General features: G+C 36.5%; 2 protein-coding genes across 7 annotated transcripts; both read right to left on the bottom strand.

Moving 5' to 3' along the window:
* Positions 1–95: 95 nt before the first annotated feature.
* LOC306869624 (caspase recruitment domain-containing protein 9-like) lies at positions 96–6356 on the bottom strand. 4 transcript variants are annotated; one of them, XM_079416433.1, is made up of 12 exons: positions 6088–6356; positions 5779–5916; positions 4478–4803; positions 2466–2645; positions 2243–2386; positions 1980–2105; positions 1334–1522; positions 1120–1155; positions 927–1008; positions 799–842; positions 640–719; positions 96–518 (listed from the first exon to the last, which is right to left on the bottom strand). In XM_079416433.1, the coding sequence occupies exons 1-12, from the start codon at positions 6350–6352 to the stop codon at positions 398–400; spliced, it is 1731 nt and encodes a 576-aa protein (XP_079272559.1). In that variant the 5' UTR covers positions 6353–6356; the 3' UTR covers positions 96–397. The 4 variants fall into 4 exon arrangements, with proteins under 4 accessions (XP_079272559.1, XP_079272560.1, XP_079272561.1 ...); XM_079416434.1 differs by having other exon boundaries at positions 96–491; XM_079416435.1 differs by having other exon boundaries at positions 927–975.
* Positions 6357–6865: 509 nt separating this feature from the next.
* On the bottom strand, positions 6866–23197 carry LOC306870039 (uncharacterized protein). Of its 3 annotated transcripts, none has more exons than XM_079417073.1 (26): positions 22804–23197; positions 21948–22088; positions 21636–21676; positions 21422–21524; positions 21287–21309; positions 21026–21175; positions 20789–20914; positions 20633–20711; positions 20463–20544; positions 20164–20265; positions 18592–18664; positions 18325–18489; positions 14136–14286; positions 13738–13844; positions 13453–13547; positions 13232–13326; positions 12357–12439; positions 11791–12255; positions 11588–11674; positions 11168–11315; positions 10079–10149; positions 9918–9983; positions 9735–9765; positions 8295–9601; positions 7347–8234; positions 6866–7263 (listed from the first exon to the last, which is right to left on the bottom strand). In XM_079417073.1, exons 2-26 carry the CDS (start codon positions 22069–22071, stop codon positions 7177–7179), a joined length of 4749 nt encoding a protein of 1582 aa, XP_079273199.1. In that variant the 5' UTR covers positions 22072–22088; positions 22804–23197; the 3' UTR covers positions 6866–7176. The 3 variants fall into 3 exon arrangements, with proteins under 3 accessions (XP_079273199.1, XP_079273200.1, XP_079273198.1); XM_079417074.1 differs by having other exon boundaries at positions 7347–8255; positions 8337–9601; XM_079417072.1 differs by having other exon boundaries at positions 6867–7263; positions 7347–9601.
* Positions 23198–23220: the final 23 nt, after the last annotated feature.

Raw genomic sequence — 23220 nt, 5'->3', positions numbered from 1 at the left:
GTCAGACTTTTAAGTTCAGTGAATATTTTTAGGGTAAGTTCATTTTTAAACATCAGTTTCTGGACATACCTTAAAGTCTTGGGTCCAAAAAAAACAAAATCTATTCAAACATTTCCACTGTTTTTGCTCAAGAGAACAAGATTTACAAAAAAAATATATATTTTTATATTAATTATATTATATATTAATAGATAACAGAAAAAACTGTCAGATCACACTCATGATAAGTGATTGACTGGACATACTTTGACAGTGAACACTATGATATTACTATGATGTTAATCAGGTTTTATGGGTCACTGGATGCAGAACAATGTTGGATTGTTATTAAATTACATTAAAGTTTAATATGCCTTCAAAGAAGGCCACATTTCGTCTCCTTGTCCAAAGCTGTATGTCACATCCCGTCTGTATCACTCCCAGTAGTGTTGTCCAGTATGCACTGCACACTCTCTTTGTCTGTGAATTTTTTAGTTCTTAAAGCACGTTTCCTGTCCAAGACCACATTAGGAGTATTGCTTAGAAACAAATCATTCCATTTGATTAAAATCTGAAATATAGTAGTAGCTCTGCTTCAGTGGTTAATTTCAATGGTTAAATTGTTGTTATGAAAGAATAATAATAACAATAAAAACCAACCTCCTATAATGAAAGTTGCATCTTGATTTAAGTCTGCAGTTAGCTGATTTGCCCTCCTCAGAGAACATCCTCTCGGAATACTGCAAACATGAAATATGCATAAAAAATGAAGTCACTATCTCTGTATGAATAAGCATCCACAACAAAGATGATACTTACATTGTACTCTCCAGATGTCTGGCTCTGTGACTCTTCACTCATGTCTGTGTGAGGAAACAGGATGTTTAAAAAACAAAAATAATATTTTTTTTCCATGAGATCTGATGGAGAAAATCAGAGAATGTTACCCTTTTCACCCCTTTCCCTGGACTCTTCCTCACTAGTCTGACTTTTCATCTGTGGACAAAATGCAAGCAACCCTGTTGATGACTAAAAAGAATACACACCAAATGCTGTGGAGAATAATGCCACTTTAAGATGAGAAAGACAACTGAAGAGTGTTTGCATTTAAATGTTTAATAGAGAGTTATATAAAATTACCTCAAATGAACTGAGCAAGGAGCTTTCTTCTGAGTTCTGAGGGAATAAAACGCATAATAACAAACATACTATTCATTATAAACCATTACCCAGTGATCATGCATTTTGTGCCCAAAGATAATGTGAGTGGAAGCACTTGAACTAAATAATGACTCATCTATTCCATTCACACGTCACACTCACTCTGTGTAGTATAAATTTCAAGTGTACATACCACTTGAATTGGGTTTTTCTGTTTGCGGAGCTTTGACTGAAGAGCAAGAACCTCTCCTTGAGTTCGAAACAACTGAACTTGAAGTTCATCATAACGCTCTCCCATCTCCCGGATCTGTTTGCGATACTGGTCTTTGTCTTGGAGATTTTTTGAGTTCTCCAAATGGTACTCCTCTCTTGTACAAATAGCCTATTAAAAGGGCAGTGCCATACAACTGTTGTGGTTATTGCAATACATACATACAACAGAAACATTGAATAAATCTGAATAAAGATTGGCATTTCTTCATCTGATACAGATGTGACCAAACTTTTTTTTATGAAAGTCCAAAAAGGCTGTGGGCCAAATTACATCCAAGTTTTATATTAAAATTTAAACTTCTTAATCAAATTTATATTTTCTACTTTTCAGTGCAAAAGTAAAATATGTTAAAAACAAAAAGATAAATTAAAAATGAAGATATGCTTAAATTACATGTTTTTCCCCCTCTTGTGATATGGATTGTGAGCCAAATCAAAAGTTGTTACAGGGCAACTTTGGTCCGCTGGCTCTTGTTTGTGCATCTCTGATCTAATGTAAAATGACGATACAATTTACCACATTATGTTGCTATATGCTTTGTCATGCAAAGAGGAAAGTGAGATACCTTGTCTCTTTCTTTGATGACTTCTTCCAGCTGCTTCAGAATGTCTTTCATTCGGTCACGGTACATTTTGGAGTCCTTTTTTAGCATAATACACTTCAGTTCTAACTCATCCTTCTCCTCTCGATACTTCAATTTAATAACAGAATTATACACACACACACACACATTTATATATATACAAAAACTCCTGATATGATATGCATAACAAAAAATAAAGTAACATTTACTGCGAATCCAGTCTGCACATACAAAACACAAGCTACCTTATCACACAGCTCTTCTGCATCATGTAGGTCTCTCCTTTGATTGTAGAGATCATTCACCAGGGCCTGGTATTGTGCCTGACTTTGTTGCTTGAATTCCTCTAATGACTGTGAATCAAGTTTTTCATGCTGCAGAGTTTTGACCTGTGTCGGTGAATTGTGTGTATTAGGCATTCTTGTTTATATTTTGATTAGTGTAGTCTAATAAATGAGACTGATTTACCTTGGAAGCACTTTCAAGGTCCTGTATGCGAGCTGTAAGAAGGTCATTTTCTCTCTGCATCTGCCAGATCAGCTCAGGACTTGGCCTCTGCTCCATGGCATTCTTCAAGGTTATTGTTTTTTTCCGTTGGATCTTTGAGTCACTTTCTGCATTCATTAAGCTGTGTTTCAATTTCTCAATCTTACAGAAAGGGAGAAAAGGAAATATGCAAAGAGAAAAGATCAAATTTAAAGAGAAAAACAAAGAGAAAAGATAGTAAAATTACATTTTAACAAAAATAAAATATAATAATCTAATTCTAAATAATCTTTAGAAAACTAATAGTCTACTTTCTTCAACTTCGCCCTTCTAGACATAGACATGCTATAGCATATACAGGGATGACATTTTTGTAGGCCAAAACTCAGAAACAAGTTGGAGCTTATGGTTCTATCGTCCTGAAGTCAATGCCTGAAATGAAGTCTGCAAGCACAAGCTCAAGATTTTTTCTCGTTATGTTATACAACATAAAATACACCAGTAATACCCCATTGTGATTTATTTTAAAAAGCCAGTTGTTAACAAGGCTAAATGGGACCATAGGTTGTCAGGGACATTAAACTTTATCATGCTGAACAATATAATTCACTAGTCTGCTTTTAACCAAAGTTTGAGTTAGAATAGTTAGACAATAGAGTTGTCAGAACAGATGGTGACATTAAAGTCATGTGACTGTGGTATAATTTGTTAGCCATTTAGCTTTTAAATGCATGGCAATTGTAGGCTTCAACATTCACAAACATTGTTCATTTTGTTCAAGGTTTAGTTCACCCAAAAAAGAAAATTCTGTCATTAATTACTCACCCTCATGAGGGTTTGTGGTTCCAAACCCTTAAAGTCCTTCGTTCATCTTCGGAACACAAATTAAGATATTTTTGATTAAATCTGAGCTCTCGGACCCGCTGTAGACAGTAATGCTACTGCATTACTGTCATTACTGCAAACTGCTAACTGCAATCTTCCCAGGTCCAGAAACGTAGCAATGACATCGGTAAAATAGTCAAGTCAAGTCAAGTCACCTTTACTTATATAGCGCTTTTTACAATGCAAATTGTGTCAAAGCACTGCACAATATCAAAAAAAGAAAAAAAAAAAGAAAAAGAAAATAAAGTGTCAATAAGTTTGAATAGTGTCTTTGCATCTCAGGTGTTCGGTCATCTCAGATCATGTAATGGTTAGATCCAGACTGAAGTTCTGTAATTCCTGGCTACCACGGGATGTTAATCCCGTGGCAGAAACGTAGAGACAAGCAGAGACACGATTAGCGTAGCTGCTGTTCCATCTAAGCAAAAATAAATTGTTCAACCCAAGCTAAAGAATAATAATAATGTACATTTATAGTCCATGTGACATCAGTGGTTCAACTGTACCCCAGACCGTAATCAATGTAATCAGCGTTGCTTACGTTCTGGGGTATAACCTCCAAAATGGCGGAATACGATAACTCGGGGAGAAGAATTGTTGAATAAATGATGTTATTATTGTTTTCTTTGCTCACAAAAAGTATTCTCGTAGCTTCGTAAAATTACAGTCAAACCACTGATGTCACATGGATGTCCTTGCAACGTTTCTGGACCTGGGAACATTGCAGTTGCGTTGCTGTCTATGGAGGGTCAGAGAGCTCTCAGATTTCATCAAAAATATCTTAATTTGTGTTCTGAAGATGAATGAAGGTCTTACAGGTTTGGAACGACACGAGGGTGAGTAATTAATGACAGAATTGTAATTTTTTTGGGTGAGCAAACCCTTTAAGATGATAAAACATGTAAGAATGATAAACCTTTGTTGGCTGTTTCTGCAACAATTCAAAAGCCAATGGAAAAATTCTATTGGGACCTTGCTGAGGGAACCAAAGTGATGAAGTTTACAGTTAAAATTACAGTTTTGACCGCATTTAATTTCTTATTTCTTTTGTGGTGAACTGTGACCCAGACATGTTTTTGAAAGGTTTTCCTGTTGGCCTGACTGATCACCTCGAGCTGGAGGTCTCTGTTACACATGAGCGCGCAGTTCTTGTCCTCGCTCAGTCTGGTCAGGTCGTGCATCAGTCGGTAATTCTCGTCTCTCAGTTTGCGCGCCTCCTCGCACATGCGCTCGCGCTCCTCTCGGATGCGCTGCACGCGGTCCTGCTGTTTGTGCAGCTCGCTCTCACACAGCTGCAGCTGGCGGATGGTGTCTAGCTGCTCCGCCGCCTGCGCAGACACTTCGAGTCGTTTCCTCCGTTCGTCCTGTGCGAGCTTCTGTAGGCGAGAGACCTCGCTCATGAGGAACTGAGTGAGGCCACATTCACCGGCCGTGTCTGGGTGAACAGACAGAGAGAGAGTTCTATAAACCAGAGGTTTGCATACAGAAACCATGACAGAAATTAGTCAAGAGGCACACCATTTCTAGCTATGCTTGCACCTTAAGTATATAAAAAAAATCTCTAACACAATATAACAACTTTAATCTAGAATAGTAACCTAGTATTACTACATTTAATTAAACAGATCATTTCAAATTTAATTAACAGAGCGGTATTCCAAGTTCCAACAGCACTGTTTTTTTTTATCACTCTTTCCACACAGACTGTCAGTCTGGACATTTGTGGTAGGGATTTTTCAGAGTACATTGTTATAGCAGGTGGTGGCATTGCAACACGTGTGTGTCTTTAACAGTGATTCCTTGAATCATTCATTCAACAGATTCATTCAAAATAGCATTCTTTCTTTTGAGTAAGTACTTTGCAGATAATAAAAAAGCAGGTTCTGTATAGTATAAATGTGTGTAGTCTACAGTGCTGGGTGGATGACTGCTTTTAGATTACTTATGACCTAACTTGTTTATCACATAGACTTGAATGTGGTTATTATTTACCATATTGATTAAAAAAACAAAGATAATCTATTTCATTCTTTGTTATCAACATCATGAAATGCATTAAACATTACAGCAGGTTTTTCGCAAACTGGGGTTTGTGAGGGAAAAAAACAAACTGTAGGGTGTTCATGAAAGAAAATAGTAGCGATGTCAAAAGCCTGGGAATCCATATTGTATTAACAAACATTGACATGGAAACATTACATTTTATATCCTTTCTAAGGACCCCTTTTAGTACCTCCGGAGACCCCATGGTTAAAAATCCTGTGGCATTATTTTACAAAGTCCTTTGGCTTATGATGATAGCAGTTTTCAGATTTTACTTGCATAAAAGATGTGGCTAAAGTATTTTTTGTTTAACATATTAAAAAAGTATACTAACCAACTGATACTTAATTAAAAATATACAACTTACCAATAAGCACGGAGAAGACCCTAGCAGGCTCTTTGCCGGTGATTTTGCGGTACACATCTGGGTAGTCTAGCTCCAAGCTCTCTAGAAATGCCTCATATCCTTTGAGGCCAGTTCTTTGTAATATGTCCAGCAGCACTCCTATAAGCAAATAAAAAAAACCATTCCTGAACCATTCCTAGAGACCGCCAAGTGTATACTTAGAAAATAAAATAGAAAGCTTCAGATTATACAGTAATTATTTCTTTCAACAGTATTTGCTGCATATTTAATGTTTGAAAACAGTTGAACCGGTGTCCTAAAAACACTCACCAACTTTTCTACGCCTGATAACCAGACTGGGGTCATTGTAGATCTGTTCTTCGTCCTCACTGCTCAGCACTTTACATTGTCTCAGATAAGGTGTTATCCTTGAGGGCTCAATGGTCTTGATGAGAAGCATTCTGTAGTCTTCCAGCCGTGCCCAGCACTCATCATCCTCCTCCACCTCAAAACCCCCCGGGCCATCAAACATGACTAACACTAGCTCTTTGTTATCTTGAAAATAGCCGTTTAAAGCTAAATGCGCATTACACATTCAGCTCGTCTGTAAACTCAAAAAGGAAATGAAGTTCACGGAGCACTGTGGTGACATAAGTTCCCTTTTTCCAGCTGTCTTTGCAGTTTTTTTAAATTTCCATCTATTTCACAATGAATTGTTGAGCTGCAACACACTTTCTGTGGAATTTGGTCGGAGAATGAGTACATCATTTTCTGAAGAAAATATATAGTCAACCGTTATTAATATATTCAATGTGTCTCTGTGATCTCAACTTGTGGCATCCCCTTGTGAGGCTTTCAGCTTCATGTAAAATACAACAGCTTCTATTAAGGTACTGATGTTCTCATCTCACGTGAAATGAGTTTTGTTTAAAATCCCAAGAAATTCTGTACTTTTTTTTTAAGTGGTACTGAATGTACAAAATAATTTATAAATTCATGATATTTTAAATGTTCACAAACTTTAAGATTCAGGTGTGGGTTGCACATTATGATCACATAATATAAAAGCATAAAAAATACAAATGCACAAAAACAATGACAAAACATTTCACATTTCTACAGAACAATTTATTCAAAAAGCAGTAACAAAATGAAAGTATATGATAATTTAACAGTAGCTCAGTGCAAACTTCTGAGTCTTGTTTATTTATAATTTTATTTCCAAAAAATTGTCAGGACACATACTGAAGGTTCTTAAAACATATGGATGGAGTAAAAGAAATTAGTGCAATGAATATCTGACTGGTCCCTTGAACTGTAATATAGATTTCTTTTAGTGGTACACATTTCTACACAAATCATGAACTGTACAAAATCTGAAGTTACTGGTACTCATTCAGATGATGAATCTTATGTAACTCAATGTTGACTCCTTTGCCTTCTTGTACTGATTCCTGAAAACTGTTTTGCTGAGGCTTCGTTTTCATTTGTGTTAAGCTCAATCCTCTGAAAGATAGGGAAAATGCATAAATTATAATAAAAATAAATTAAACAAAACAAAGACTGCTTCAATGTTATGTGCAACTTACTGCAGCTGGTGGCCGAATTCTTTTTTTTATCGTTTGTAATAACAAGACCTCATCTTCATCACCATTGTTATCTGTGGGCAACTCACATGTCACAGAAGGGTTTATAGTGGCCAAAAGGGCTGGTAAAGTAAAGCACGACAAGAAACGAGCCTTCAAAAGCTGGTACGCTGGATTTGAGGCAAACCTTTCGGCAATCATTTTGCGGATGGCAGCTACTTGAGCTTCTTCCTCTATATAGTTTTGATACTCAACTGGCAGGATATTCACTGCAGCTGCAAGCAGAGATTGTTTAACTTTGAGCAAAGAAGTCAGTGTTTTGATGTTGGCGACAGATGGAGGAAGGTAAGGCAAAGACATCTCTAAATGAGGTAATGGAATTCCACCTTTTCCATTCATCCAGTCATCTACTTCAGATGACTGCTCAGGGAATATCAAGTGAGGATTAAAGCTAACAACATCAAAAGGAATATCAGGAAGAGGGAGCAATGCTTCACTTGATGTTCTGATTTGAGGTATTTCTAATGGACCCACAATCTGAGTTGATGGAGCCAAAATCCGAGGTGATGGAGCCAAAATCCGAGGTGATGGAGCCAAAATCTGAACTGATGGAGCCACAACCCGAGCTGATGGAGCCACAATCTGAAGTGATGGAGCCATAATCTGAGGTGATGGAGCCACAACTTGAACAGATGGAGCCGCAATCTGAGGTGATGGAGCCATAATATGAGGTGATGGAGCCATAATCCGAGGTGATGGAGCCACAATCCGAGGTGATGGAGCCACAATCTGAGGTGATGGAGCCACAATCTGAGGTGATGGCGATGATGGAGCCATAATCCGAGGTGATGGCGGTGATGGAGCCAAAATCTGAGGTGATGGAGCCACAATCTGAGGTGACGGAGCCACAATCTGAGGTGACGGAGCCACAATCTGAGGTGACGGAGCCACAATCTGAGGTGACGGAGCCACAATCTGAGGTGACGGAGCCACAATCTGAGGCGACGGAGCCACAATCTGAGGCGACGGAGCCACAATCTGAGGCGACGAAGCCACAATCTGAGGACATTCAGCTACAACCTGAGGTGAATGAGCAATTGGTCTTCTAGAGGCAGAAAGGGGGCTCAATATTGTGTTGGGCAAGCTGTTCTGTTGGATGACGGTTGGTAGCTGATTAGTTCTCACAAGAACGCAGCCATTTTCAGTAACACCAGGAGACTTTGCCACTGCAACATTACTTGTTGGCTTCAATAAGACTGGTGAACTAGTCAAAGGTGGCACAGTCAAGGGAACTGGAAGAACACTGAAAACAGCAGGAGATACTCTGGAACCAGTTGATGTAGCTGTCTGATATTGCCTTACAATGGATCCATCAGAAGAGGAGTCTGAGGAGTTCTTTGTAGCTTCAACGTGTGAACCTTTTTGGTCCACTTTCATAGGTGTTGGGGATAACATCTGAACACTATGTATCACACTTCTGCTCTGTACTAAGGTAGAAGTAGTTGAAAGAGGTGTCTGGATGCCTTTGGGGCTAATATTCACAGAGGAGGAAGTCTTTAGGGTCTCTCTGGAGGCATTCGAGACTGAAGAATATATAAGGGCAGGACTGGCAGAGGAAGCAGCAACAACAAGTGCAGATGATACTGGATATAGATTAGCTGAGATGCATGGACTAATACTGTTATTCAGGGAGGAATTGTTTGGCACATTTAGTGTCTGGTTGCTTGGGATATTAGCAGAAACTGGACCAGTTACTTGTACCAACTTGGTGGGGGCAAGAATCCAGTTTACTGGCATCTGCAATGTAATAGTTGGAAAACCAACATTCTGTTTGCCTTGGTTTCGTTTTGGTGACTCTTTTTTACTACCTTTAGCTTCTTCCATTAGGGCTTGGACTTTCTCAGTAGGTCTGCGGATGCGTTTTGCAGATCTGATGCTGTTTGAGTCCTCTGTACTTGGTGATCTGGGGCTTGAGGCCATCACAGGTTGTGCAGGTGCAGTCGGCTGTATCAGCAGCAGAGCATTCTGTGATAAAACTTGTGGTGGTGACTTAATTAGTAAAGGCTGCACTGCCCTCTGCTGGTTCGGCTGTGTAATGACAAGAGTTTTGGGTTGAATAAAATTAGGGGTTGTCATCTGTCTGACTGGCAGTTGGAGAGGGTTAAGAAGAACCGTCTGCAGGGGAGGTGGATGTTGAGGAGGTTCTGCAGGTTTCTTGTGCTCAGCTTTCTGTTTTGCATCCTTAAGCATTGCTGACACTTTTTGAGGAGCCAAATAACCATAGGAAGGAAACATTGACATAAAGCATGTTACTGCAGAAAGAACTGGAGCTCTTTGGATGTGCATTATTTGCCATTATATTTAAAAATGGATAAATATAAACTGACATACCTGTTCTTGGTTTAGACTGAGCAATTGGCTTCTGAAAAAAGACAAGACAAGAGAGAACAACTAGCAATACTGAGGGAACACTAATCTGCAAGATAATTTCTTTAAAAAAATACTGCATATGCACATCAGGAACAAAGTATGACAACTAGGCTAATAAACTTAAGATGCTGCATTGATAAATACCTTAATGCCGATCATTTGCTGAATTTCAATGACATTCCTGCAACCCTTGATATCTATTTGAAAAGCCTGTGTTAAGAAAATACAACCATGTGAAAAACTGCTGGCTTTTATTTTTTTATTTTTTATTTCATAATAACCGTTGACAAAGTAATTAGGCTTACTTTGAGGAAAAATGAAAACATTGATGTTTTTGGAAGAGCGATGTCTTCTGCTTTCATTCCAACAAGATCACCTGTAAAATGATTATTGATGAATTACTGACAAAAAAAGCCTTGAATTATTTACTCATAATTAGGTCCATGTTGAATCTGAACATTAGAGTACTATAAAATAAATTGCACTTATCGCTTAAAGTCAATGTGAATTAGAGTTACAACTCATTTTACTTCCACAGGGTTTCTACAGGCTTTATTAAGGTCAATTTAAGACTTTAAGACCTATTAAAGAAATTTTAAGGATTAAATTAAAAAGGAAACACAATGCGTTTCTCTTACACAAAAAACGTTCTCTAAATGTATATCACACAATAATATAATTACAATAAGTTCTCTACATATAAATATCTAGGGAACTCACAATGAGTTGTATTAACAGAAATTCAAAATCCAATCCGATCTCTATTATTTTTAAATTAATTTTACAAGAAAAAAAAAAAATTGCTGAAGGCTTGAATAACTCTCAACCACTAGAACTAATATGGAAATAGCTTTTTGTCTTGTTTTCCAGTGCAGATGTATAAAGATTCTTAAATGAAGATACATCTACTTGTTTCCAGTAAAATAAATTTATGTTTAAAACAATAATAAAAATCTGTCAGTGGGCTCATAATGTAACTTCATTAAAAGGGAAATATTCATTTATCCTATTGACATATTTGTTCTTGCTTTGTATGCATAAACATAATTTTGTAAAATTTTTCAAGACTTCTGTTTTAAACTGGCATCTCAAATAAATTGTTCATTTAAGGATGATAGATATTTGTACTGGAAAACAAAAACAGGAAGATATTCATTTTGGCAATGCATGCAACATTTAATGCAATAACTATGAATTTATGACTTTTTAGGACCCGCAGAAACCACCTTTCCATAATGTGATACATTTTGAAGTGAAACAAGATATTTAACAGGAAAAAAGGGCGAAACTTTATTTATCAGCAATTAACTGTCTGATTTGCGAGGCTGCTCAAATATTGCTGCAGTTCCACAAAAATGTAGGTGTTTTGTCAGAAGTGAAACACGGGTCTGTACCTTCACAAAATGTGTTTTCATTCACTGGAGCAGACAGGATCACATTACCAATCCATGGGGTGATGGCTTTAAAGAGGTCATTATTAAGGCTGGACATGTCCTGAACCGACCTTCTTTTCTTAATTTGTTTTGGACTTGTCATTTTCTCCTTTAGGTCATTTTGAAAGGGAAAAAAACATACAATCAACAAAGTAAGTGTATTATTTATTTAAAATAAAATGTTTTCCAAATATTATTATTTTTTAATAGTATGATATTATAAAGACAACACTGCCTTAACAGTCTTAAGTCTGAATAGGGCTATAGTTTTAAATCTTGTTAGCTTATTAGAAAGTGGCAACTATTTTCTATTATACTTAAATAATAATAACGTAATGGCCTTATTTACTATAAATGTGTATGCGTCTGTGTTAACCATACCTTCTTAACTACAGATGCTCCCTTCCACTGCAGGAAGTGTTTAATATCACTCATAGACACCTTGAGCATGGCCTTCTCATCGTCAGTCTGCATGCATGAAACAAAATAAATTTTTATACAGAAGCACTGCAGAACATATAAATAATAATTAAAAAAAAAACTCATCTGACCTAAAAAGAGAGAGGAAAAAGAGCACATCTTACCTGACTCTGCAAGACAGTAGGCTTCAAACCTACATAAGTTCTTTCCACGTTTCCAAAGCGGTTCAGGATGGTATTGCGTTCTAAACTGAGCATGACTTTTGGACATTTGCTGTTCTTTGATCGAATGCGGCCTGAGCCAGATTCTAGAGTGGATTTCTCTAGCTGCTCCTCCTCATTAGAGGGAGGATGGACCAACACAGTCCTGACAGTTCCTAGAGAATGAACCCCTGTGTTTGCATTTACAGGTATCCATTCCTTCATATCTGGCTGTACGTAGTCCTTTTGTGAAACTTCCCGAACTTTGACTAAGGGAACATTTGATTCAACATCACTGTCCATATAGCTGATCTGTTTTTCATCCTCACTGGAGGTGAGTATCTCCTCTTTAATAGTTTTCAATACTTTTTGTCTTTTTCTTTTTCGTGGCACTGTTGTTGGCTTCCTTTGTCTTTTTATACCTTTACTCTGAAAAACAGAAACAACAACCAAATGTGTATGCTTATATTTAATCTTCTTGATATTTAATCTACTTGAAGGATGCAAGACATATTGAAGAATGAACTTACAGCTTGTGTTAGTAATTTCCACTTGCTTAGGCACTGGCAGTCAATCCGGTTTGGGATCTCTGAGGCAATCTTAGCCCACTTGCCTGGAAAATAATGAGCAGATGTGCCCAAACATTTTAATACGAAGGGCCAAAAATCAAACTTGAATGAGGGCCATGGCCCCCCCACAATTAATTGAAATTGAAAAATAAAAATGTCAATATTTATACAAAATGTCAATAATAAAATTTTTGGAATTTGATAAAAAAAAATAATGATTACAAATGAAGATACGTTTCAATGGCATTTTATTTATGTATTTATTGTCTTGGTGTCAAACCTGCATGTCACTTCACATTATTTGCACTAAACATGAAACTATGAGCTGAGAGCAAAAATAAACTGAAAGTTTATAAATTTTTGCATGTAATTTTTACAAAGACACTTTGCCAAGTATCATTTCAAAAAGTTCTAACCTTTTGTTAGATTTGCTCCAAATATGGTAAAAAACAAAACCATAACAATGAAAAATTATATAAATGTCATGATGAATCATCTCCTGTATGAAGCAATATATATATATTTTTCATGTTCTTAAAGTCTCTAATGCTCACCAAGGCTGTATAAAAATATAGTAGAACAGTAGTTTTATAAAATATGCTTTTAATACAAATTTAAATGTACTCCTGTGATGGCAAAACTGAATTTTCAGAAGCCATTACACCAGTTTTCAGTGTCACATGATCCTTCTCAGTTAACAGTATTGGTTGATAATGGATATTTACATGGATACTGGATATTGTTTCTGCCTATTTTAAGGCTTATTAAAGCTAATTTATTAAAGGTAGTGCTGGTTAATTCCAAAGATTTAACCTTTTAAGAGGAATTTCACTTACCAACACCATATTTCGCAACCTTTTCTTTTAGTAGTTCGGCCTCCTCTTTGCTCCAAGGCCCCTTTTTCACATTCTCCTGAAGACAATCCAAATACCTAAGATTCAAAAATATTCATATTTACATATCAAGCACTAGTCAATCCAGCCAGATTGATTTGGGTGTTAAAATGATTTCAGGGATGTTGTTTTGAAACATTAGTTTGAAATGTGTCATACTGTACCGGTCACGACAACCACCGTCAGTCCTGCCTGGGACTTCCAATCTGATTTTCCCCCATTCTTTGGTGCCATATTTTGCGACAGCATTTCGCAACAACTGATATGAGAATGGTTAGTCAAATTAGTGAACATAGGCATGTGTGACTGCAACATATATTAAAACATTATGTCATCATTGACGGAATATGGTATATGGAATATGGCAAAAACAATGCATTAAATAAGCTTTTCTCGTTTCTCGTTTATTGAAAGAGAGTGGAATATCCAAAATTAATTATGCTCCATACCTGGTCCTCCTCTTTGGACCAGGGGCCTTTCTTTATAGAGGGATCCAAAACGGATGTCCAGCGATATGCCAGCTGTGATCCATCACGGCCCTCCATGAAGTATGACACTATGGAGATAATAAATAATACAAATATATAGCCCCTATATAGGACATATTCTTACATTTAAAACAAACATTTTTGAAATGTGCAGTCAGATGCAGGAATGCATTGTGTGTGAACAATCCTTTGTTGTTCCCTCACAGTTTTTTTCTATCTATATAAGAATTAAATCTATATGTCAACTATTGTATTTTGAATTTGGCTTATCCAATCTGATTTTAGAGTCAGAATGAAATGTTTTAGAAACAAATATGCAACATTCAGTACAAGCGCTCAAGAAGACCCAATTGTCTCACTCTGTATGTAGGGAATGAAGTTGCCAATTTTCATTTTTTCAACAAGTTTTCTGAGGATCTCATCTTCGTCTTTTGTCCACTCTTTCCTTCTGAAGGTCTTTGAAATGTAGCGCTGGTAAGTCTGGAAGCACATGAAAGCCGTTCTATTTGTCTGGAAAAAAAAAAAAAGACACACACTTTTTTATATATATATTTATACACATACACACACAGGCGCATCAAAAAAAATAAAAATAATAGAATATCATGAAAAAGTTATTTTTTTTGTAACTTATTTCAAAAAGTGAAACTTTCATATATTCTTGATTCATTACATGTAAAGTAAAACATTTCAAATGTTTATTTGTTTGAATTTTGATGATTAGAGCTTACATCTCATGAAAGTCCAAACTCCAGTATCTCAAAATATTAGAATATTTACATTTCAGTTTCATTAAATGACCATCCCTACAGTATAAATTCCGGGTCTCTCTTGTTCTGTGAAACCACAATAATGGGGAAGACTGCGGACTTGGCAATGATCCAGAAGACAATCACTGACACCCTCAATAAAGAGGGTAAGTCACAGAAGGTCATTACTGAAAAGGGTGGCTGTCCACAGAGTGCTGTATAAAAGCATATTAAATGCAAAGTTGACTGGAAGAAAGAAATTGGGTAGGAAAAGGTGCACAAGCAACAGGGATGACTGCGAGCTTGAGAATACTGTCAAGCAAAGCCGATTCAAACACTTGGGAGAGTTTCACAAGGAGTGGATTGAAGCTGGAGTCAGTGCATCAAGAGTCACCACGCTCAGATGTCTTCAGGAAAAGGGCTACCAAGCCACTTCTGAAACAGAAACAACGACAGAAGCATCTTCCCTGGGCTAAGGAGAAAAAGAACTGGACTGTTGCTCAGTGGTTCAAAGTCCTCTTTTCAGATAAAAGTAAATTTTGCATTTCGTTTGGAAATCAATGTCTGGAGTCTGGAGGAAGACTGGAGAGGCACATAATCCAAGCAGCTTGAAGTCCAGTGTGAAGTTTCCGAAGTCAGTGATGATTTGCGGTGCCGTGACGTCTGCTGGTGTTGGTCCATTGTGTTTTATCAAGTCCAGAGTCAATGCAGCCGTCTACCAGGAGATTTTGGAGCACTTCATGCTTCCATCTGCTGACAAGCTTTATGGAGATGCTGATTTGCTTTTCCAGCAGGACTTTAGCACCTGCCCACAGTGCCAAAACCACTTCCAAGTAGTTTGCTGACCATGATATTACTGTGCTTGATTGGCCAGCCAACATGCCTGACCTGAACCCCATATGGAATCTATGGTATATTTTCAAGAGAAAGATGAGAAACAGTCGATGCAACAATAGACGGGCTGAAGGCTCAATAGTGCCTCAGCAGTGCCACAGGCTGATCGCTTCCATGCCACACCTCACTGATGCTGGAATTTGTGCTAAAGGAGAAGTATTGAGTGCATAAATTAACATACTTTCAAGAACTTGAACTTTTCTGTTTTGCAAATCCTTTTTTTGATTGATCTTAGGATATATTCTAATATTTTGAGATACTGGATTTTTGACTTCCATGAGCTGTAAGCTCTAATCATCAAAATTTTGAACTTTTTCACAATATTCTAATTCACCAATTTTGAGATGCACCTGTATACAGTGCCCTCCACTAATATGAGAAAATCTCATGATGAAAAATGTTTTTCTCCAATGAATGTTGACCACAATTATTGGCACCCCTAGAAATTCTTATGAGTAAAATATCTCTGAAGTATATTCCCACTCATATTTACATTTTTTAGCACACCATCAAAATAAACACAAAAATGGGTCACTGAGCACAAAATTAATCTTTTACCATGGCTGTCCCTGTCCCCCCCCCCCCCCCCCTCCTCAATTGTTTTACTTCAATGATAGGTTGGAATTTTGTGAATTTTCTTAATGAAAGATAAAAAGGATAAACAATGCAGATTAATTTTCACAGCCGCCTTTGCTCATATTTACCAAGGGTGTCGATATTATTGGCCATGACTGTGTCGGAAAGTATTCAGACCCCTTAAATTTTTCACTCTTTGTTATATTGCAGCCATTTGCTAAAATCAATTAAGTTCATTTTTTTTCCTCATTAATGTACACACAGCACTCCATATTGACAGAAAAACACAGAATTGTTGACATTTTTGCAAATTTATTAAAAAAGAAAAACTAAAATATCACATGGTCCTAAGTATTCAGACCCTTTGCTCAGTATTTAGTAGAAGCACCCTTTTGATCTAATACAGCCATGAGTCTTTTTGGGAAAGATGCAACAAGTTTTTCACACCTGGATTTGGGGATCCTCTGCCATTCCTCCTTGCAGATCCTCTCCAGTTCTGTCAGGTTGGATGGTAAACGTTGGTGGACAGCCATTTTTAGGTCTCTCCAGAGATGCTCAATTGGGTTTAAGTCAGGGCTCTGGCTGGGCCATTCAAGAACAGTCACGGAGTTGTTGTGAAGCCACTCCTTCGTTATTTTAGCTGTGTGCTTAGGGTCATTGTCTTGTTGGAAGGTAAACCTTCGGCCCAGTCTGAGGTCCTGAGCACTCTGGAGAAGGTTTTCGTCCAGGATATCCCTGGACTTGGCCGCATTCATCTTTCCCTCGATTGGAACCAGTCGTCCTGTCCCTGCAGCTGAAAAACACCCCCACAGCATGATGCTGCCACCACCATGCTTCACTGTTGGGACTGTATTAGACAGGTGATGAGCAGTGCCTGGTTTTCTCCACACATACCGCTTAGAATTAAGGCCAAAAAGTTCTATCTTGGTCTCATCAGACCAGAGAATCTTATTTCTCACCATCTTGTGGTCCTTCAGGTGTTTTTTGTGTCTTGCACTGAGGAGAGGCTTCCGTCGGGCCACTCTGCCATAAAGCCCCGACTGGTGGAGGGCTGCAGTGATGGTTGACTTTCTACAACTTTCTCCCATCTCCCTACTGCATCTCTGGAGGTCAGCCACAGTGATCTTTGGGGTCTTCTTTACCTCTCTCACCAAGGCTCTTCTCCCCCGACAGCTCAGTTTGGCCAGCTCTAAGAAGGGTTCTGGTCGTCCCAAACATCATCCTTTTAAGGATTATGGAGGCCACTGTGCTCTTAGGAACCTTAAGTGCAGCAGAAATTTTTTTGTAACCTTGGAAAGATCTGTGCCTTGCCACAATTCTGTCTCTGAGCTCTTCAGGCAGTTCCTTTGACCTCATGATTCTCATTTGCTCTGACATGCACTGTGAGCTGTAAGGTCTTATATAGACAGGTGTGTGGCTTTCCTAATCAAGTCCAGTCAGTATAATCAAACACAACTGGACTCAAATGAAGGTGTAGAACCATCTCAAGGATGATCCGAAGAAATGGACAGCACCTGAGTTAAATATATCAGTGTCACAGCAAAGTGTCTGAATACTTAGGACCATGTGATATTTCAGTTTTTCTTTTTTAATAAATCTGCAAAAATGTCAACAATTCTGTGTTTTTCTGTCAATATGGGGTTCTGTGTGTACATTAATGAGGAAAAAAAATGAACTTAAATGATTTTAGCAAATGGCTGCAATATAACAGAGTGAAAAATTTAAGGGGGTCTGAATACTTTCCGTACCCACTGTGTGTGTGTGTGTATGTATGTATATGTATATATATATATATATATATATATGTATGTATATGTATATGTATATATATATATATATATATATATATATATATATATATATATATATATATATATATATATATATATATATATATATATATATATATATATATATATATATATATATATATATATATATATATATATATATATATATATATATATATATATGTATATATATATATATATATGTATATATATATATATATATATATGTATATATATATATATATATATATGTATATATATATATATATATATATATATATGTATATATATATATATATATATGTATATATATATATATATATATATATGTATATATATGTATATATATGTATATATGTATATATATATATATATATATATATATGTATATATATATATATATATATATATATATATATATATATATACACAAAGGCATTATATGGTGAAGGTTGCATTGTTAAACATTAAAAACCTTATTAATTAGCATGTTAACATCAGCTGCTGTTTTGAAAGTGCATGAATTCCTCTGCCCTTACCCCAAGAGCCTCTGCGATTTTGTCCCAATGGCAACAATTGTACTCTTCCACAGTTCTTTTTAGTTTATCAATCTCGTCCTGTTTCCATACTGACTTGTTAATGGAGGGGTGCAAATAGTTCTGCCAGAACCTTTTCAAATCCTCAGCCTGTCGCAAACCTTCAAACTATCAAACAAAAACACGGTCTTTCAAACTTTTGAAATGGAAAACTGAAGACAGAACAAGATTTATTTGGATGCACCTTAATAAAACAACTACATAACTTACGTCAATATTTGATATTTTCTCCCAGTCATGATCGTCATGGCGATTGCCCAGCAGCTGATCGTCTCTCAGGGCACTAAGATGATATTACAAAGTTTGATTACACTTTTTTTTTTGCACACAACCATTCAAAAGTTTGGAGGTCTTTAAGTTTTTTTTTTTTTTTTTTATTGTTTTCAAAATAAGGCTCTTATGCTACCCAAGGCTTCTTTTACAGCAGGGGTAGGCAACGTCGGTCCTGGAGTGCCGCTGTCCTGTAGAGTTTAGCTCCAACCCTAATCAAACACACCTGAACAAGCTAATCAAGGTCTTCAGAATTACTAGGGCTACAGGCAGGTGAGGTTTTTTTTTCAAGGTTGGAGCTAAACTCTGCAGCAAATCGGCACTCCAGGACCGACGTTGCCTACCCCTGTTTTACAGTTTCAAAATACAGTTAAACAGCAATACTGAGAAATATTAGTATCATTTAAAAGAACTGTTCTATCTGAATACATTTTAAAATCCAATTTATTCCGGTGATGGCAAAGCTAAATTTTCAGAAGCCATTACTCCAGTTTTTAGTGTTACATGATCCTTCAGAAATCATTCTAATACGCTGATTTGGCCCTTAAGAAAAATTTCTTATAATTATGAATGTTGAAAACAGTTGTGATGCTTAATATGCATTTTTTACATCCTTTGAGGAAATAATTGATTTGAAATAGAAATCTTTTGTAGCATTACAACCAGTGTTGGGGGTAACGCATTACAAGTAACGCGAGTTACTTAATAATATTACTTTTTTCAAGTAACTAGTAAAGTAACACATTACTTTTTAATTTACAAGAAAATATCAGAGTTACTTTTTCAGAAAAGTAACGCCAGTTACTTTTTTTCCCCATTTATTGACTGACAGTGCTCTGTGTGAGCATACTGTTACTGTAGTTCTAGACTAAATGTGAATGTGCATTAATTCATCCCACTCACAAAAAAACAGATTTCGTATTCATCAGAATGAATTAAAACAGTGAAATGCAAACTCAGAATATGACACAAACCTGCAATAATTAAATGTTAAACAACACAAATGCATCTAATCCCATTTTATTAACCAATGTCTTTGCTGCTGACCTTTGATGATCCAGTTCAACCATACTAAGCAAAAATGACTTTAGATAAACTAACAATTGTGCTTCATTGTTTTTGTTTTTTATTGCTGAAGAGTGTTGAATCTTCTCCAGCGTTTACAGACGTGAATTTACTTTTGCTTCAGCCTGAGGTTTATTCACTATACTTTTTGGTGTGAAAGGGCTTTTACATTTGCTATAATTAGAACTTCTTGTATTAAAAACAATCAAGCACTGCTCATATTTAAAAAGTAACGCAATGCATGACTTTCCATAAAAAGTAATGTAATTAGTTACTTTTTTAGGGAGTAACGCAATATTGTAATGCATTACTTTTAAAAGTAACTTTCCCCAACACTGATTATAACTGCATAGACTTCTTTAAAAATATATTTCTGACCTCAAACCTCTGAACTGTAGTGTAGTGTAGGTACAATCTTACAGGACGAGGTGCTTAAAATGCCTTTACCTTATTCCTGCAATGTCTTTCTCGATTAAATCCATTTGTTTTTTCAATTCTTCTTTTCCCTCATCATCAGCTCTAGACATCTTGGCACTCAGATAGTCCAGCCTAAGAAATCACAGACAATTGGAAGCTCTCAAAATGTAATAAAAACGGCCATTATCTACAAAAGTACACATATACTTCAATTTAACAGAAAAAGCAAACTTGCATTTCTAAATGCACAACTTTTTTATCCAGGTTGCACAGAGAAGGCAACAATAACCAGATATTTAGGTTTGGTTTTCCTTTTTTCCAGAACTTACTTGGATAGTTTGGGTTGTAGCATCCGTTTCATAGTGTCTTTGGTGACTGCGTTGGTCAGCAAAGTTTTCTGCCAACCTTCCCCTGAAAGAATTAACCAGCATTTTATTTTTTATTAAAAAATCAGCTAGATAAAAGTAATATCAAGCAATCATGCTGCCATAAAACATACATCTTTTTATTTTCAGGTCATCAATAGGTCTGGTACCATGACTCAGTCTCGCTTTAGTTTCTTTATTTGCTGGAGGGCCCTAGAAGCAAACAAAAGAACCAATAAACTTCACAGGAAAAAAAATAACAGACTTCCAGTATTAGTTTTATAACATACCAGACTGGTGAGTTTGTCTTTGAAGTAAGGCTTCATGAAGTATCCAAGAAATTGTTTCTGAGGGGGAACTCCTGGTACGGAGGAGCTAGAAGTGCTTGGGCCAGAGATCTGGGCCTCAATCTCTTTCTGTGGAGATACAGTTGGCTTTAAAATGGTTCTACTGTAATTAAACTCATACAATCGAGTGGCATGAAGACTCTTTTTCAATGAACTGGAGCCCTGATGTTTGTTGTTCACCTGCTGCTGTTGATTCTCATTGAGGAGTTTTTCCAGCTCAGCTAGTTTCTCTTTCAACACCTCCTGATAGACTAAATTCATTTGCAGGCAAGTCTCCACATTTTGAGGAAGATCCAACTCATCATTATCATCATCACTGTCTTCATCACTCTAATGAGAGCAGAACAATACTGTATTATAAGCATTTAAAACAATGATTAGAAAATATAAAAAATAAATAGCTGCACAAGCATGTATCAAAGAAACAAAGTGGAATCTTACAGAATCAGTGTCATGTTCACTCTCTGTTTCACAAAAAAAAAAAAACAATTAAGACAAATCAATTTACAAACAAATTATTTGTATAGCTGAAACAGCGGACCCAATAATCGCTATGAATACTAAGATATTATTTACCATCCAATACATCGCCCAGTGCTACATTAGCACCAAGTGTATTCTCTAACTCTTCAATCTCCCTCTGTATCTGCAGACGCTCTGCCTCCAAGTCATCACGCTCCTAGAGGCAATTACAAGTAATTAAAAAAGAAAAGAAAAAAATTACAAGAAGAATATTACATTTAATTTCTATAGTGTGTTATATTAACCATGCAGTTTTCTAAATTCTTACCACTCCTTCGACTTCATGTCCACTGTCATCAGATTCATCATCTGTCAAGGAAATGTTATATATTACATTAATATAAAGCACAGGCTAAATACAAGGCCCCTACACTTTTAGGCCAATGCAATTCCATGACCATTCCAGTTATGGGTCAGGATTTCATCAAATATTTTTTAGATCACTTCTGATTCATTCATTCAATTTTGTGAACAAATTTGATATAAAAGAAAGATTCACTTATGATTAACCTGATACACTCACTGGTGAATTAAAAAGGCCAAAAGGCATCTCTCTCACAGTTAGGAGACAGTGACTTACCATCACTACTGCTGTCAGATGACAGTAGGTCTATGATGCTGCTGTCGGCACCCAGAGTACTCTCAAGAGCCAAAATCTCCCTCTGGATTTTATCCCTCTTCACAAGTAACTCATTTGATTCCATGATAGAGGAGGTGAGACCTGAAAACCCAACTTTTTACAGGTTACTGGGTTACAACATTGTACACTTTACCAATATGACCCATTAGCAGTGGTGTAAAGTGCATGAATATTATTCTGGGCATATTTCACAGGTCTAAAGAATTTCCTCTAATTACAAAAACAAAGTCTATTTTATTCTCTCCTGTGAATTTTACTTTGACTTTTCCACAAAACAGCCAATGAAACCACTATAATTTGATAATTTTCCTTTTAAAAAGATGTCTCATCTACACCAAATCTCAGAATTTACAGCTGAATTTAAAATGTTGAAAAATACTACATTTCTTATATACAAGTCTTTCTTATATACTTAAAACATTAAGAAAAAGGTTGGTTTACAAAGTGTCTCGATGTCAGTTTAAATACAGTACTCAATTATTCAATTAATTGTAATTTTTTGGTTACACAATAGACATTTAGGCGAGTAATTTTTTTTTCTTTTGATTCAGTACCAACTTTTACTTTTAACGTTACTTGTAACGTGTCACATCTACTCAAATGTACTGCTGTAGTAATAAACGACAAATCTTTAAACAAATATCTAAAAACCTTCTATATTCAATATAAAAAGTACATTTAAACTCACTTCTGGCCCACGAAGTAGAAAATGCAGTACATGAGTGTTTGGCAACGGGAAAGAAACGTAAAGCAACACAATATCTGTTTTTTCTGTGCCGTGCAGACATGTACTTACATTAGCTTTCCTTTAATGCATCATGCTGCTATTGGCTTCAGTATTGCAGCTGTTCTATCACACCAACACAACAAAAACAGCAGCTGGATCCTGCAGCACCTCTGCAACACTTTTCGAAATGTCCCACTCAAATCTTCCTGTGCAGCAGCGTGTTTACAAAGAGTGCACTTAGGGACTTTGCGAACTAGATTTACACTTGTTACACAATAAATCAAAGTCGTTGCTTTCAATTGCTGGTTGCAAATATCACAAAGATTTATGTAAATCTTACTTAAGCTGTCAAGAATAATTATCCCCAAATAAAACTACTCTACACTCAAATAACGTTGTGCACAAACTTGAAGCGCGCGTCAATAGTGCGTCATCCTCCCTGGCACTTCATAATAAAAGTCCCTTCGCCTCTCTGCTACCAAACAA

The sequence above is a fragment of the Barbus barbus genome, assembly GCF_936440315.1.
Source record: "Barbus barbus genome assembly, chromosome: 5".
NCBI lineage: Eukaryota > Metazoa > Chordata > Actinopteri > Cypriniformes > Cyprinidae > Barbus > Barbus barbus.
This window is presented reverse-complemented; position numbering and strand designations above follow the sequence as displayed.